The 17,990-nt window shown below is 43.2% G+C and overlaps 1 protein-coding gene across 2 annotated transcripts in view; it reads left to right on the forward strand.

Annotated features, from left to right (window-relative positions):
- Positions 1-17,990, forward strand: part of slc8a3 (solute carrier family 8 member 3) — a 118,111-nt gene that overhangs the window by 94,137 nt on the left and 5,984 nt on the right. Inside the window, exons 4-7 of one of the 2 annotated variants that reach the window (XM_047610735.1) lie at positions 11,842-11,859; positions 14,400-14,524; positions 14,882-14,981; positions 16,440-16,709. In XM_047610735.1, coding sequence (XP_047466691.1) covers positions 11,842-11,859; positions 14,400-14,524; positions 14,882-14,981; positions 16,440-16,709 — 513 coding nt within the window. The remainder of the gene's footprint in view (positions 1-11,841; positions 11,860-14,399; positions 14,525-14,881; positions 14,982-16,439; positions 16,710-17,990) is intronic. The other variant, XM_047610736.1, reaches the window with a different exon arrangement.

The raw sequence follows: 17,990 nt of genomic DNA on the forward strand, positions 1-17,990 counted from the left end.
TTCAGGGTGAACTAAATCCTAAAGTCCACGTGCAACTAAACAAGAGGACAGTGAACATCTCATTGGTGCCTTGCTCCCATATTTGCCTCATTTTCTACACATTATGAAACGCTGTGCGCTTCCTGGGTGAATCTATGAATGAATGGGTTTATTTTGCATATTGATACATACATTATGCATCTATATAACCTGAAGGACATTGTTCAAATTAGACATTTCAGTTTTTAATTTTTTTTTTTTTTTTAATACATCTGACTCATTGGTTTAGTTTGTGCAGTACCAACCACTCTGAAGGATGTCTCATTTAGGAGCTAAATTCTTTAAATACACATGATAAAATATTCATACGGAGGCTGTCTCACACCCAGGGGCGAAACATGAAAGTATTAACAACAACGCAAGAAAAAAAAAAAAAAAAAAGGAAGCTATTTCCGCTGCAGTCCTCGGTGGAGAATGGATGATAATGCTCAGCTCATATTAATGATAAGTGGATATTTAGGGCTTCTGAAGGATCCTCCGGGCTGTGTCTCGGTGAAAAAAGCCGATGAGACGACTCGGTGGCGGCTGGGACTCTGTCTGCGCGCCTCGCAAAGGCCAAGCAGGGCCGTTAATCTGCTCTCAGGGTTACATCAGCGAGCGCAGTGGCCGCAATACATCACAGAGAGCAGCCGAGAGACGCTTCCCTCCCTGATGAACTCAGCTCCAGTCCAGTCCGTCTCCACTGAGAGGTCCCCCTGGTGGACCGCTGACCTCTCTGGTTTCATACGCTTCTTCCTCGTCTGGATAGAAATCTGCTCGGCTAATAAGGATAAGGAGACCTGATGTAAGAGTGACGTTTCATCCCCTCAAAGTAATAGTTCTCGTAGATGGATTTAAATAACAAATAAAACTTGGGTCAATTTTTTTTTTTGAGATGCACAGAAGTCTTCACATCAGAAATACCTAAAAAAAAAAAAAATCACATTTACTAAATAGTTTTGCGATTTGGTGAAGTAGAGTAATGGTAAAAGTCAAAAGAGGACGAGAATATTCAGATTACAACAAATATTTTACTCGCGATTCGATACGATTTTCGATACTGGATTAACGATATGATTTCTCTGAATTTTTTTTGACAGAATGAGATTCTTTTAATTATTTCTCAGACAAAAAAAAAAAAAAAAAAACAATAACAAAAACAAAGAAAAAACAAAAAAAAACTCAGAACTACCACCTATCCTCACTATGGTTTGAGGGGTAGCTGGGGCCTATCCCAGCTGTTGAATGCGTATTTAAAAAAACTATATATATATATATATACATAAACTACAAATTATCAAATTATTATAGAATCCCTTTTTATTTCTCTGAGTTAGCGTAAACTGCGCATATGTCCTCTTGTTAAAAGTGCAACTGAAATCATATTTTAATAAATAAAAAAACTTTCAAAAATCTTTAAAACAAATCTCACATCAAAATAACTAAATAAATAACACAAACAAACAAAGAAGATCATCAGCATTTCACGACATCCATCAATCGAAGTCGAAACTAGATTACGCCCTCTGCTGTTTCAAAGGGGAATCGTGAGTAATTTTTCATCGCCACTGATTTGAATCGTTTGCATTGTCTTGCGATGCATCGTTACACCACTAATATTTATGTATAAAACATATTTATATTTTATATATATATATGTGTGTGTGTGTGTATTCAGGGACATGAGTGATCTGGTGAATTTGGACGCCAGGTCAACACCTTGTGCTGGTTTTTCACAGCTGTCAGTCAAATGTCTGTTTCCACTCCTGCTAATCTGGTGAATGTGTGAGTGCGTACGCTGAAGGTGTTGTGCAGTGAACTCATGTACTTGTGTCTCCGTTGCTTTGTGCGTGCATTTGTGTGTGTTTTGCAGAAGGTCCGGCCTGATGACATTATCACTGCTGGTAATCTGCTCTGTAATTGCCTGCTGCTGACACGGCAGAGAGGCCTGAGATGGCTGCAGAATAAACAGACTGCTAACAAGTAGAGGTAGCCCGGCAGCTCGCCGTGACATCTGCACCGGACGGATCGGGGATGGAGGAGAGGGAACGGGGAGGGGAGGCAGAGATGCATGAAAAACAGCAGAGGGAAATATGGAGGCGGAATAGAGGGAAGCAGAGATGTGGATGAGAGGCGGCGCTGTTGTTACAAAACGCTACAAGTACTGTGCAACTAGGAGTCACACAAATAAGGCGTCATTAAAAAAAAGGTAAAAAGGCGACAGGTGGAAACGTGAGTCTGTAACTGAAAGGTGGCGTCTTCCTACAGGCCGTTATAAACACCTCCTCAGGTGGATCTGATTGGAGCAATTATGTCCAGGAATCACCTGAAGACATCTGCACAGCTTGTAGAAGGCCAGTGGGGGTTCACAGAGCCGTAGCACCAGCCTAGAAATCAAATCAAACATAGACTTTTAAACCCACTTCCTTTACATCCTGTGCTGTCAGACTGCTGCAGTCAGTCAGCTGCAAAACCGAGAAGCACGAACATGTGCGTCCTCATGTTTTGCAATGGAGAAAAAAAAAAAACAGGGACCCATTGTACCGAGTAAATCCACGTGTCCGCTAACAGAAGCTTAAACGGTGCTTCGCCAAACAGATGCAGTTTACTGTGAAAACTTTAATTTCTGCAAAATAAATAAATACGCTCTAGAGGTTGTCTTCCCAAAGACAGATCATCTTTTAAAAGATGGTGTTACTGACACCATGGACTGTATAAAGACAGACAACAGCTCCTCTAAAGTGAAGTCAAAGCGAGTAGAGCTCCCCCTGGTGACTGGCTGCAGTATAGGTCATAAGCTCCACCCCCTTGTTAGTGGGTGGGACCAAAACACTAAAATACATAAAAAAAAATTTTTTTGAATAGGTATAAGTTTCATTTTGGTTTGTTATTTGACGCTATAGAAATAGGATGTGACATAATGTAACATAATTATTCCGACACATTTATGTAAAGTCTATGTTATTTAGATTTATTGACGGAAATCGTCCCTTGCATATGTGACAACAATCACCTCAGTGGAACATTTTTAGGGCTCTTGGTTTATAATTACTTTTCCAATTAAGTTCATTCTATGTTGATGAAAAATAGAAAAAAAAATAGTTTAAAAAAGTCAATTAGTTCCCTCAGATAAGCTGCCCCCAATTTTCCATTCAATTAACAGCTGATATAAAAAAGGGTCGTCTTGTATTTTTTATCTTTGTTTGTTCCATTTTGGTATTTGTTATTTATTTATTTTTGCTGCTGCATGTCATGTGACTGGAACAAATACCAATAATAGACAAAAAAAATAAATCACCACATTTGTGATCAACCACTCTGCAGAAAAACAAGAATAGGGAGGGAAGGAGAAACAAATAGAAAACCACCAGAGAGTCGGATAGAAATAGCTGGAGCAACGAGACTCTTGTTATTATGAGGAACTGTCCCATGTGAAATGCAGCATATGGGGCCGATTAGGAGCATCTCCGGTGTGTCCCGAGGCAGACTGCACAGGCCTCGCAGGCCTCTCCCCACCAGCCGTCATCCCAGACACACATTAAACCAAATATGAACCACAACACACGATCGATTGCTCTGGATGTATTTTATTTATCACAGCATTGTTACAGGAATAGTACTGTTTTTTTATTAAGCTGCTCTAACAGAGGGCATGAACGTGATGTCACAGCTAGCAGGTATCTCCATGGTTACGGCCACTGAGTGGCGAAAAGTGACAGTTGATCATGGAGATTAGCAGCATTAGCTTGAATTATAGGCTTTAATAGCGACTAAAGTGTAAAATTAATTTAAAAAAAAAGGTGAAGAGCTGTTGTGCGATTGGCTGAACAAAGAGATTTGAAAAGCAGACGGATATATTTTTGAAGATATCAAACAGAAGTTATACCTCAAGTTACTTCTTAAGTTACGTTCAGGAGGGCTGTCAGGTAAATTTGTGGATGTTGTTGTTTTGTCGTAGTTACAGCCGTCAATTACTATTTCAATTCCAACAATACATAACAATAAAACAATAAAGGGAATACTTGTAATCACTCCTTGTAAACCTTTTAATGCTACAGTATTGTATGACTAACGTTAAGTCTCAGTAAAGCTCTTAGCGTTAGCATCTTTTATTTAGCTACATTTATCTGAAATGACCTAAAACTAACTTAAACTAACTGAAACTGAAGCTAATCCACTTTTCCAAATCCATACTAGTTCGTATGGATCATTGTCCTTAATTTGATCTGATAATCCACATTTTTTACGGTCTTGTGTATTTACTGATACAGTTCACCATGTTTTTACCACTCAGGGGGGCGTGGCCCCAGGCCGCAATGACATCAATGGATACCGTGTACTGAATGGCTTCTCAGTAAAACTCTTAGCGTTAGCATCTTTTATCATAGCTGAAATTACCTTAAGATAACTGAAACTGAGGCTAATCCACTTTTCCAAACCCACACTAGTTCGTATGGATCATTGTTGAGTCTAATTGTTCTTAATTTGATCTGATAATCCACATTTTCTCGCTGTATTTACTGCTACATTTCACCAGTGCCGTCAGTAGGTAACAGAAGTCAACTCTAAGGTTTATATAACACGATGAAAAAAAAAACATGATGTGGTCTTTTTTTTTTTTGAGGAAAGCCGTTTTGGAAGGAATCAACTTTCTGTTTATTCTGTTGCTGGAGAACAGCAGACTTTCCCGCCCTGAAACAAACCACCAGACTCAACAACAGGCCTCGCGTGTCTGGTGTCGTCTGCCAATTTCCCTCCGCAGCATTTGCATTTGTTCACAGCAATCGCTCCGATTGTTTCAAAACGAACAGGTAAAGATTTATCGATGTCAAAATGTCGCACACGGCGTCTTTAATTAGAGATAAAACGCCACTTTTCAGCCGTGAGAGATTTCCCTCCCATCAGGACGCTCGAGTGGAATCAGCCGGCGTTCAGTTAAATGACTGGGTGGCTCGGTCTCGGCGGCGCTGCCTCGTGGGATGAAGTATGGCGTGTACTCAGCGCTTTGTACTCCTTCCAATTCCACACCGTCAGAAACATGGATACCGGCGTAACAAGATGATGGACGCGTTACACGGCTCGCATACTGAAAGATAATAAAGGCAGCTGAAGCATCCGTCTCTGTCATCCCGTTTCTCTCGCGGGCCGATATAGTGTGTGTGTGTGTGTGTGTGTGTGTGTGTGTGTGTGTGTGTGTGTGTGTGAATAGTTTGGCGCAGGCCGGAGACAGCGGCCGCTCAGCTTCAGCCTTGAACCGTTATTACTTCCTGCATCACTCTGAGCTGCAGGAAACTCCCTGACTGTTGTTGAGATCTCTCTTTGTCTTAGCTCCCAGTTCGCCTCTGTCTTCCTCTCCTCTCCTCTCCTCTGGGCCGATATTCCCGTCGGCGGACGGTGGAGGCCCAGCGCAAGCGTCGATTCCTTCATAAATATGCAAACACGTGCATCGTGGAGAGATGATGACTCACTCTTGGTACAGTAGCTAATGTCCCCCCTGCGATTGGACGACGGCGGAAACAGAGGAGAAGCTCTCGGTCCCTCCACATGTTCATGCATCTGTTCGCCGCGTGTCAGAACATTAGGTACCCTCGAGATCCACCAATCAGCCACAACATTATGACCGGGATAAGTGAGTAACATCGATCATCTTGTGACAAGTCAGTGTAATCCCACTTTAAAAATCAAAGGAGTAATCAGATTACTTTTTTCAAGGTAACCGTGGCAACACCGATTGCCAAACACCACATGACACACTCAGATGAGTCACGACTATTTCGGAGACCTAGTTAGGTGGTCATAATGTTATACCGGATCGGTGTATATCTCAAACCCTTCATTTATTCCTCACTTTTTCTCTGTCTTTGTTTGTTATGTTTCCATACATCACTTCACCCACCCTATAACGTCTCCCCCTCCCTCCTCCTCCCTCCCCCTCCTCCCCCTCATCTGTTTGCTCCTCATCATTCAGATTTGACCTTCATCCGTTCCCGTACAGTACGCTCTGCTGTGAGTCCGCGGGCCTTCCCCTTACGTTCTTCCATTCTTGCAGCCTCCTCCCTCCTTATCCGTCCATCCATCCACCTGTCAATAGCCCCGATCCCGCTCTTTAGTCCACTCGCCCTCCATTATGTACCTCTTCCATCCATCAGACGACTCCTCCGTCCGTCCGTCGCTCCACTTCCTTCTTATCTGTCACTTTCCTCTTTCCCATTTTCCGACCTCCCAATCCCCACAAGCATCCATCCATCCGTCCGTCCTCCCGCTTATTAGCCCACACCTTCTTCTTTTCCTTCGTATTCCTTCCATCCTTCCTGCTGTTGATAATTAGGGTTGAAGGTTTGATGTGAACCTCGTGTGTGTGTGTGTGAATAAGAGGGATTGTAACGCATTTAGTCCTGCTTAGGTTTACCTTTGTTCCATCCGCTCTACCCTTCTCCCATCTCATTACAGCTCCATCCCTCCTCTATCTCTCAATCAGTCATCCGTTTGTGTTGCTTCTCCATCCGTCCATAAATCTTTACAGCTCCACTCCTCCACCCACTCTTTAATGTCCCTCCCGTATTACATTTCTCCCCCGTTTCTGTCAATCCCTCCATCTCTTGATCCCCCCATAAATCCATTCGCCAATTAATCCATTTCTTCATCCTCGTGCAGCTCTCGCCTCCCGTCTCTTCGTCGGTCCATCTATTTATTTCAAACGTGCATTTCGTCAATTTGTGCATCCGTTTCCTTCCTTCCTCGCCTTTCTTTCGCCATGCCTCCCTTTCAGCCGGTTCTCACGTCTATTCTGCCTCTTCCCTCCATCCCTCCCTACATCCATACCCCCCCTCACTAAACACCGCCCAGCTCTTCCTCTGGGCTTTACAGCCTCGAACCTCCCTGAAAAGTCAAATAATGACTCTGGCCTAATGAGCGGTGGATGGAGAAGGTGTGCACCAGTGGTGTCGTATTGACGATGTGGCTCAGAGCCCAGAAGTGTGCAGCAGACGCAGGAGGACTGGACGGGCTCTTATGTGGCGAAACGGATCTGAGGACGGGCGGTTGAACACTTGCACCCCACCATGCTCCTCCGCACAAACACACACACACACACTCCTACACCCCTTCAATTACATCCCTCTGGTTAATCTTCCTTATCGTTGTTGTATTGCTGGCACGATGACAGCGACGCTCTGGGCCGCGCGGTCTGCACAACAAGTCCGTCTTCTGTTTGTTTGTGCGCCTGTGCATAGATTTGTGTGTGTGTGTCGGAACGTTCAAAGACATTGGTGTCAATACACAAAAAGATTTATGTTTACTTTCCTCATGTCCTTGATATCGAACAACGCGCTTCTTTCCTAATAAGACGTCCGACTGTTCGTCTTCCCCTTTTGGCTTTTTTTTTTTTTTTTTGCATTCATTAGCCAACACTTTGTTTAAACTAAACAACAAAATACATCATTTGTCAGTCCTGTTGTGAACTCACACTCTGACCACGTTGTATCCATTACATGCACACAATCCTTCTCCGGTCTGGCAATGCTAGAGTGCGTATACCTCACAGAAGACAGGTCAGATAAGACCGATTTAATCAGTTATTCTGTGACTTGTTGCTGTTTTACTGTGTAAGTTTGGATTCAAATTCAGTCCTGTTGGGAGGCATGATAATATTTAGTCATACCATAATTTAATTGAATTTATTTATTTATTGTAGACATGGAATTCATATCAGCCACAACTTTAAAACCACTGCTAGTTCACTGTTCTGCTGGGAAACTTTTGGACCTGGCATTCATTCATGTGGATGTTACTTAGACACGTAGCCCCCACCAAGACCAGGCCAGTCGCCCCCTACCCCATAGCAATGACCCTACTTGATGGCAGCAACCATCCATATCAAGATGCAGAGAAAAACAGTTTAGCAACAACTCAAAAAAACACGAAGATCAGCACAAGGCGTTGACCTGGCCTCCAAATTCTGATCAAGTAAAAGACCAACCACTGACAACATCCTGTTACCAGACACCACAGGACACTCTCAGAAGGCCCATGTCCATTGTCCAACAATATTAGGAAGGTGGTCATAATGTTATGTCTGATTGGTGTAATTAAAACTGGGAAGTTGCTGTATTTTTTTTTAACATGGAGGTGTATGGATCAAGCATCAAGTGGACTTTTGGAGGAAGTTTTTTCTGGTATTTTATTATTTCATTTAAGATCAGTTTTGTTTTTCAGTCTCAGGTGTTTGCTTTTTTTTTTTTTTTATATAGCTAAAATATGTTTTGCTGCTGATCCCGTCCACCGTACTCTGTGTCACCCCTCATCTGCAGTAGTTAATGCACTGATTATGAATAAGCACCTTATGCAACGCACTTGAAAGAAGCTGAATTATCTCTTTAATGTAGGAGGTGGTGTAGAGGAGTCCACGGGTTTTAACTGTGCATTCGTCCACAAATGAGCAGCGGATTGTCAGCCTGTCCTTTTCTTCTAAACAACCTTCCTGTACATTAGAGTTTTAGGTACAGAAGATAATATACAGCCTCAGTTTCCTTCTTTTGTGCCGTCTGTGTGGGTTTTCATCAGTGGTAGATGTTTCTGTGCCGGTCTTTGTTAAATGACGTATGGTAATTGTCGAGTGTACGGACACCCAGACTCACCACAACGGGGTTTTACACCACACTTGGCTTCAGCTCGCCTGGTCCTGATGATAATGAAGCAAGTCGCCCACAGCAATTAATGCACTTAGCTGCTAATGATGATTAACTGTGGACTGTATTTGATTTAAGACGTTGATAGGCTGTCTCCGAACACCAGCAGGTTAATTAGCGTCACGTCCCCGCGAGGGAGGTTTCAGGGGGAGCCGGACATTTCACGGAAGATTCAGAGAGATCTCGAGATCCGTGGGTCGAGCGCGACCTTTTTGTCCTAATTTTAAGAGCGTGAAACACTGATGAAAAAAAAAAACGTCAAAGGGTAAAAGTTGTCCCGAAAAGACATGGAGAAGCTTTCTTCTCTCTGTCCGTCCACTAATGACATATTCTGCCATGTAATTATCTTCCGCACTGGATGATTCTTTAAGCCTCTTTTTTTCCCCCCCTTTATCCTTTCATTTAGTTGTGGTTTCCAGTTTGCCGGGGGCGAGTTGCGCTGCAGTTCGCAGATAAATGGCCAGTAACATCAAAATGCTAATAAAAGGGAGGTACAGCTGCAAGAAACGTCATCATTCTTTTGCGAAACACTGGGAAAAGTTGAGCAAACACAGAAATACATTCCCTGGTTTGATAACTGCAGCTAGTAAAATGCATTATTTTATCATAAGTTCATGCTCTTGGTGAAATTGTTATTTGTATGGCTGTCTTAGCAGTGTCTTACAGGCTTTTAATCTCTAAAAAGAGACGAAAAGCACGTTATAAACCCTCACAGAAACCTCACAGGGAAAGTTCAAAACAAGCTCTTCCCTCCTTTGGTGCCCGAGATGTGGCAGAGGAGGAAGTGGAGAGTGGAGAGGAGGAAACTGGTAAATATACAAAGAATGGGAGTAAAGAATCTCAGTAATAATGAGTTTAGTCTGATATAACCTGTTCCTTTCAGCCATATTTTGTACCAAAATCCAACAGCTCTACTTGCTCAGCATCAAACAGCAGCGACCATAGATGGTATAAAGATGGGCGGGGGAACAGCTCCTCTAAAGTGAAGCCAAAGCAAGTAGAGCTCCCCCTGGTGTCTGGCTGCAGTATAGGGTCATAAGCTCCACCTCCTCCATGTTAGTGGATGGGACTTGGGCCGAACTAAAGCACTAAAATACACATCAATTTATGATTATTATTTATTTTTCCAAGAATGGTTTCAGTCATTTTGGGTAGTTAGTGTAATGTTAGTGCTCAAGTGTCAATTTTTTGGATAAGTTTCGTTTTAGTTACAGAAACAGGATGTGGTTGCCATGCCAACTGCTCCATAAAGCAGCCCCATGGGGCTGTGAGAGTTGTAAAAAAATAAATAAGTACAGCGTTTAATCCAACATTTCTGGGTAACTGGTGGAGGTAGAACAGAGCGTAGTATTAATTAAACGAAAACTTGAGTGAAGCTGGAGTCAAGGCTCCTCGTGGCTCCATTCTCGGATCGTGCTGCTCAGAATCTGGATCCAAAAGATGGCGGCGCCCATATCAGCAGGAAAATAGCGTCAGTTTGACCAATGCAACACTTTGTCCATATTTATACAGTCAATGGTTGTGACTATAGCTTGTAAATGGTAAATAGCAATTTCAGGTTCAGTACTTTGCCCAAGAAAACTCAAACCTGATTGGCGGACACTTGAGTGTGAGCATAGTGAACGGTTTAGTAGCTGGAGAAGCAGATTTTTGTCCTCAGGATTTGTAGGAGACCAAAAGCAGAAACTTAAAACTAAAGCTGCTATCTATGAAGTAATCATTTGTCAGTGTTGCGTTTTCATCCATGGGCCAAAGCGTCCAAATATCAATCAGAGTCTGGTTGAAGCTGCCAACATCCTCTTCTACATATTCCTTCTCTTTGAACGAACGCTTCTGAGGAACTCAAATTCGCGAAGGCTTCAAAATTCTACAACTAGGAAAATGAGCGCTCCTGCTTCTCTCTGCGGTTACAGAAAGCATCGGAAGCAGCGTTTATGCTTTCATGACAGACTGAAACTCCCTAACACGCTAACAAGGCTTTTAGGCTGGCAGCTCCTCGTGACAGGTTGACGCAGGTTTTGTTGTTGTTTATTCGCTCCTCGAATCCGCCAACTGAAGCTGCCAAATAAAATCCTGTCATCCTCTCATCCGCCATATTGACAGTAGCAACTCTGGCTCTTACATAATATAGTATATATATATATATATATATACATGCACTGATCTGCCATAGCATTATGACCACCTAGCTCATTTTGCAAATCCAAGTCGTTTGTATGGGGTGTAACTTTGGATGCAACTTCCCAGTTTAAATAACACCAATCTGACGTAACATTATGACCACCTTCCTTTTATTGTATAGGTCTTCCTTGTTGCCCCCTTGTGTCTCATGTCAGGTCCAAAAGTTTCCCAGCAGAACATTAAATTGTCACAGGATGTGTGAATGTTTTTCACTTTTCCTTGTTTTAATGTTACGGCTGATTGGGGTGTATATGTTAAATCCCAAGGTTTGTATAAGTCCGGGACAAATATAACTTCTCTGAAGATGAAAAAGATGCAGCAGCACTGGAGGACAAACCTGAGTCTCTGTAGTATTTAAGTCTATTTCTGAAGTTTAATTAAATGTGCATATTTTATACGTGTTTATTCTTAAATCATCATTTCATTTGTATTTATTTTATCCCTCATTGGCATTAATTCATGCACTCATTTAAGATGGGGATTGAGAGTAGCTGGGAGTTCAGGAAAATGAATCTGTTGTTCATATAACACTTCATTGTGAACCTAAATAAGGGTTTATGTGTAATTATTACCTCCAAACGCAGTTATCCGACAAAAGCTGGGAGTAATGAGGCCTTAAATAGATGTTAAATTGATAGCTGGGACTGTTAGTTGATTTCTATCAGACGTTTTTTTCACCTTAATAAACCTTATACTCATGTAGAAAAAAAAAAAACTACAACAAAGTACCATAATCCTTCTTGTTCCGCAGCCAATCGAAGGATCGGTGTGTCATATATTACGCCTCGGGGTCAATACGCAGCCGTTCTCCGACACCGTCACATTTCTCTTCTTCTTCTTCTTCTTCTTCTTCTTCTTCTCCTCATTGACCCGCTCTCTTCTTATCTGTGTTTTGCATTTTCATTGCATTTTCTGTTTCCTCCATGCCTCAATTCCTCCTCCTCCTCCTCCACAGCCCTGTTGTTAGCTGGTGGTAAGTCTCCCATCCCTCCTCTCTAAGCATCTCCACTAACGTCACCTCCTCTGTGTGTGGTGTGGCTTTAACCACCAGCGACCTGAAATGATTCATTTTGCCGCTGATAAAGATTTTTTTATTTCCAAGTCTGACATGAAATGAAGCGTGCATGCTGTTATCTTCTCCTGCTGTCATATTACATAAAAAAAAAACAATACATGCTCCTCTGCTGCTCTAATGGATATGCACGCTAATATGGAGGATTAATTAATCATAAATCCATAAATTATATCCTCCAGTCAAAAGCAAAGTACTCAAGATAAAAAAAAAAAACTTCTTCAGCTCTGAAATGAGAAATTTAATCATCTTCTGTGTTATTATTATATTTCCCTTCCTTGTCAAGGAAACTGTGTCGTGTAGCGGCGCAGCAGAGAGCAAAGCAATGGACGGATAATCAAATTTTAAACATGAGCAAAAGAAATCCTGTCAGGACTTGAGGGTACACACAGTCTTGGGTGTGTAATTGATTTAGCTGAAAAGTGTGTATTTGCAGGCGCTGGTGTATTATGCATGCCTGTGTGTGTGTGTGTGTGTGCTTGCAGACACGCCCTCCTATCAAAGGGGACTTGGCTGTGATCTTTAATGGCGGCGTTAATATTTAATGGTAAGCGTGTTGTCAGCAAAGAGCGGCGGGCTGCCACTCCGGGGCCTCGTGTATAAAAGGCGACACGGCCTCTGCACCAGGTGGCTCGGCGGGGGAGCGGGGACGAGATGCACAACCGCTCCTCCTTTGATAAAGTTCGACAGCGCGGGATTGATGTCGCGGGCTCTTTGTAGTGCGCAGTGCTCTCTCAGGAGCTCTGTGAAGCGTCCGGGCCTCTTTCCCAGCAGCAGCAGCAGCAGCAGCAGCAGAGGACTCGCCTGTGATGGGCAGATAGACAGATTGATCAGGGCTCCGACACGCGCGCTGGAAATGATATTAGATTTGTAAAATATGAAATAAAGTCTTCATTGTCAGTGGGTGGCATTGGAAGCGCTCAATTCGTTGTATATCAGAATCAAGATCCACTCAGATTTCTACTGTATCACACGTTTTTTTTATTATAATATAGAGCTGCACTGTTGTCATGGAGATGAATCTGTTGACATCCATGAAATCGTACCAGTAGATCTACCACTGACTCCTCTGGCAGGAAAAACTCCATGACAACTGAACAGGTTCCACTCTGCCGCTCAAACACCGCCGGTATGCGGCTGGAAACTCTCACTCCTCATCTCACGTGGCCACATGCAGATTACAGCTCATGTAAGGTTTTATTTGCAGAGATGTTTGTCACTGGAATCAGAGTTGTGTGCAAATGTGCAAACACACCAAACCAACAGCAACAGCAACATCTCAGAGCGCCTCAGTTTGCACCAAAAGGCTAATGCTACAGCTAATGGCTAACTAGCACATGCACCAGTCAGGCATAACATTATGACCTTATAATATATTGTAATATTGTGCCTCCAGAACAGCTGTGACTCATCAGAGAACGGACATGGGCCTTCTGATGGTGTCCTGTTGTGTTTCACAGATCAGTTTGGGTCATTGCTATGGGGTGTTCCCGGTCTAAATAACATCCACATGAATGCCAGGTCCAACGGTTTCCACGGAGGTCATTGCACTGTCACAAGACGTTCAGTGGTTTTATTGTTGTGGCTGATCGGCGTACTTTCAGTGACTGCACATACGCACGTAGGAGGTAGAGGTCTGTGGTTCATCATTCATAAAAGGAAACCCGAAGAGCTGGGACTCGCTTGGAAGCTGTGAAGAGTCACAGCTGAGTGAAAGTGATGCTAGCCAGGGTAACCCGAGTTTCTCACTACTGAGCCGTTCAGACTATAAACAAGATAACGTCGCCTTTCCAAAGAACTTGCTGGAGCCAAATGGCAGCCATGGAAGACTGCAGCAAACAGACGGCTGGCACAAAACTCCACGCCCTGCAAGAAAATAAATAACCCCGATACCAGCAGGTGGCAGTAGTTTGTATTTGTCAAAGAGCTAATCTTGGCTGCGAAGCTAGCTCACTGATCCACTCTAACCCTGATGCAACATGCTGAATGAGCTCACCAGAGCCGTCTGCAGGGGTCCAACTAGAAGTCTGTGGTGGCAGCAACTGCGTGTATGAGGACGTCCTGATGGAAAATCATGAGGATAATGAAAAAATGTCTGAAGTCTTTGTGAAAGTGATGAACTTGTAGATACATAGAGGAACCTTCACATCCATCATCCATTATGTGCTTGTGCTTGGTTCTAGGTGCACGTTTTCCTAACATACGTTGTGTTGACATGAAGGAAGCTTTTGTACATTTTTTTATTACCGTGACTTGAACGCTGCACATTGAACAAATCTTGTGTTTTTTCTGAAGCCTAATAAATAACTCACACATAAAGCAAGCTTCAGATGTTTTGCTCTGAAGCGGAACACACCACAAATAATCAGCTGAGCATCTGCTGCATTTGATCGCTGTCTTTATCACTCTGATTTCTTCTTTTTTCTTTTACCCCCCTTCAGATGTACCAGACAGGAAGATGACATCAGACGAGGAGGAAGCCAAGCGGATCGCGGAGATGGGAAAACCTGTGCTGGGGGAACACTCCAAGCTGGAAGTCATTATTGAGGAATCGTACGAGTTTAAGGTGGGAGAGGTTGCGCTTCAAACGGAGCGAACGCAGCAGGAGATGCCTGATCATTACAGTAAAAACAAAAAAAGTGTTTTCCGTGCAGTCAAACCGACAGCGGATCAGACTAAATAAATCCAGCACGCATCAAAAGGACAGCTTCACATTTCTAATTACAGCAGAAGACTGTTATTCTTCAGAAGCCTCGCAACCCACATGGGTTTATTTCTGGAGGAGATGAAGTTTATATGGCTGCCTAAGCGCCATGCGTGTCTCTGCTGTGTGCTTTTTAAGCGCTCTGCAGCCTGGGCCTGGATGGCACTGCCATCATGTGGTGAAGCTCATGCATGTCTCTTATTCTGATGTGTCATGCAGAGCACCGTGGACAAGCTGATCAAGAAGACCAACCTGGCTCTGGTGGTGGGAACGAACTCCTGGAGAGACCAGTTCATGGAGGCCATAACAGTCAGTGCAGGTAATGTCCCCGGCTTAGTCTGGTTTAAACTTTCATATATGTATATAAAATATTTTTATAGTGTACAGCAACTGTCTTCAACAGAGGGTCCGTGGAGGTACTGCACAAATCTCCAACATATTTTAGTAAAGGGGATAAATGAAGGTCCTTGGTCTGAACAGTTAAACCAGTTTTTGCAGAGACTATTTAAAATGGAGGATATCATCAGCTTCTACAACTTTTTACAGCAGACTTCAGTCGACAAATGTTGGGATCTGCCTTCAAAACCCCCTAAAAAAAAAAAAAAAAAATCTCCTAGAGAGCAAAGCTCTTGAGGCTCTGGAATCATCTCATGTACAACAGAAAGCTCACTCATCACATCAAGCGATGGCAGCGTCAGATCTTGAGCCAGCAGTGCAGCAGCAGTCACAGCCACTGTGTAGCGAGCGGCGTGAAGGCCTTGGTCTGTCACGTCCGTGCTGAAATATTTAATCCAGCGATGCTCTTTACTTTTTCATGATCCACCCGTGGCTGAAAAATGCATTCGGCTCACATGGGCTGACACTTTGAATCATGACAACCCGTCCCCCCCCTGTCCCCCGTCCCCTCCGCCTGTCCACTGAGTTTCCCCGGGAGCTGGTGGAGCACGCAGGACACGCTCCACCTGTACCGAGGAGGCCGACCGCACGCAGCTTCTGCAACATGAGCTCACGGGGCTTCGGCTTCTTGCTAAGGTTCACTTTGAGTGACTGGACCCGGGACACTTTTACTTTTAGCTGCAGCACATCAGCAGTTAGTGCACCAAAAAACAACAAATTATTCACTACATTCAACCTCCGTTCTGTGCAGTGAACGGTGTGATAATCAAATGTGCATGTATAGCATGCTTTAAATTCTCCATATTTATCCTCAGAATTAGTTTGGATTTTAGGACAAACTACTAGCCACGGTAAACGTAAAACTAAGAATTACTTACCCCCAAACTTCAGTTAATAGAGAATAACAAGCAGGCTGTAGACCCTCCATTATTAACCGTGGTAGAATATTAAATGCTTTTAATCTTTTTGTTTATTCATGTATCTACTTCATGTAATGTCTTAAATGACAAATAAAAAAAAACACAGAGCTCTTTTAAATAATTAAGTTGCAGCATTTGGAATTGATATGTATTAATAGCACATTTAAATCTGAATATATGTATGAAGTAACCTGAGGCTGAGTTAATTCGACGCCCTCCAGCGCTGAAAAATAAGTCGACGTGTCGTTTTAAGTGAATGTTGTTCTCTTCCTTCCCCTCTCTGTCTTCCCTCATCTCCGTCACGGATCCTCCGTCTCGCCACCGTCTTCATCGTCTGTCATTATTCTTTCCAACCCCCCCTCCTTTTAATAATTACTTCCCCTCATTCACTCTCTGTCTCTCTTTATCTTTGTCCAAATATTCTACTTCTGTCCTCATCCCGTTGCTTTTTGACCCAACAGACGAAGACGAGGAGGACACGGGTGAAGAGCGGCTGCCGTCCTGCTTCGACTACGTCATGCACTTCCTCACCGTCTTCTGGAAGGTCCTGTTTGCTTGCGTCCCCCCCACGGACTACATGAACGGCTGGGCCTGCTTCGTCATCTCCATCGCCATCATCGGCCTGCTCACGGCCGTCATCGGCGACCTGGCGTCTCACTTCGGCTGCACCATCGGCCTCAAGGACTCGGTCACCGCCGTGGTTTTCGTGGCGCTCGGCACGTCGGTTCCAGGTGAGTCTGGATCACATCTGAATAAAAAAAATCCTCTTGGAAAAACTTAAGAATAAATCATCTGAAACTTTATTATTTTGATGGATTACGTGTTTCATATACTGGTCGTGGAAATTCTGACTCCATGAACTCAAACAGGAAACATGCTTTGTCATCAGGATGGCTCGTATTCTTATTTCCTCCCGAACTGACATTTTCACCCGACAGGAACATTATTTCACCAAACAGTGAGACTGTGTCAGCGTTTTCTGTTATTAAAGGTCCTGTGTGTGGCATTAATAAAGCATTACTGCATTCATTTCTTCTCTCTAAAACTGATATGAATGCTCTCGGTGAACGAAGACTCAGCTTTACTTTGCGGAAGAGGGAATCATTTATGTCCACGGAAAAGATTTGTGAGATCGTGAGATCACACGAGGTCCTTTGAGGAACTCACACCGGCTATGGATAGTGTGTTTCAGGTGGGACGACAGTATTAGGTGATTTCCTAATCATCCATTGCTTTGGTCGCCGGACTGGTTGCCTTGGTAACCCTCTTGTATGTTACAACACCAAAATGTTCCTGAGTGAAATAAGGAAAATGAAAATATATTGGTACTATATGGACGGCAGAAGCTCTTCCTACCATTAAGAAAATATCAGTTATGTTGTTGCTGTGTCGGTTCACCTGACAGTCCAAGCCTTATAGCCTGCTAGGTGGATTTGGTGGTAGGAACCAAAGTTATGGACAGTGTGTCCTTGCTTTGAGCTTTTGCGTTTAAGCGGTTGCATCGTACGTCAATCAGCTGTATCAGTCGCTCCGACAGGTCGTCCCCTTCGGTCGAGTTGATAATGTTATCAAAGGTTTACTGTAATTTCAAACCAATTTGTTGCATTACCACATTATGTTTGCGTTACTTTTACCTTACTTTCACTAACCCTAACTGGAAATATGCATTGTGTGTTCTCAATAGATCTTATTGCATCCAGTAGAAGGTGATGTGGAATGACATAATGACTAAGCTAGGCTAACGCTAACAACATGGCTGCAGTTATGGCTCATGGCGCAATACATATCGTGATAGAGATACTATAAATTTAGGTGTATTCGTCTTGAAATCAGTATTGCTAGAAGCTACTACTGTGTATTGTCACCAAACACCTAAAGAGAGCTGGCGCCACGCTACATGTTACCTTAAATTACTTGTGCTGTCTCATGAGGCACAGAGATCTTTTGGTTTCACACACAAAGTGAAATTAACTGTAATGTTCTTGTCCTTTTCTCTAACGAACTGAAAATAA

The sequence above is a fragment of the Mugil cephalus genome, chromosome 17 (genome assembly GCF_022458985.1).
Source record: "Mugil cephalus isolate CIBA_MC_2020 chromosome 17, CIBA_Mcephalus_1.1, whole genome shotgun sequence".
NCBI classification, from domain to species: Eukaryota; Metazoa; Chordata; class Actinopteri; order Mugiliformes; family Mugilidae; genus Mugil; species Mugil cephalus.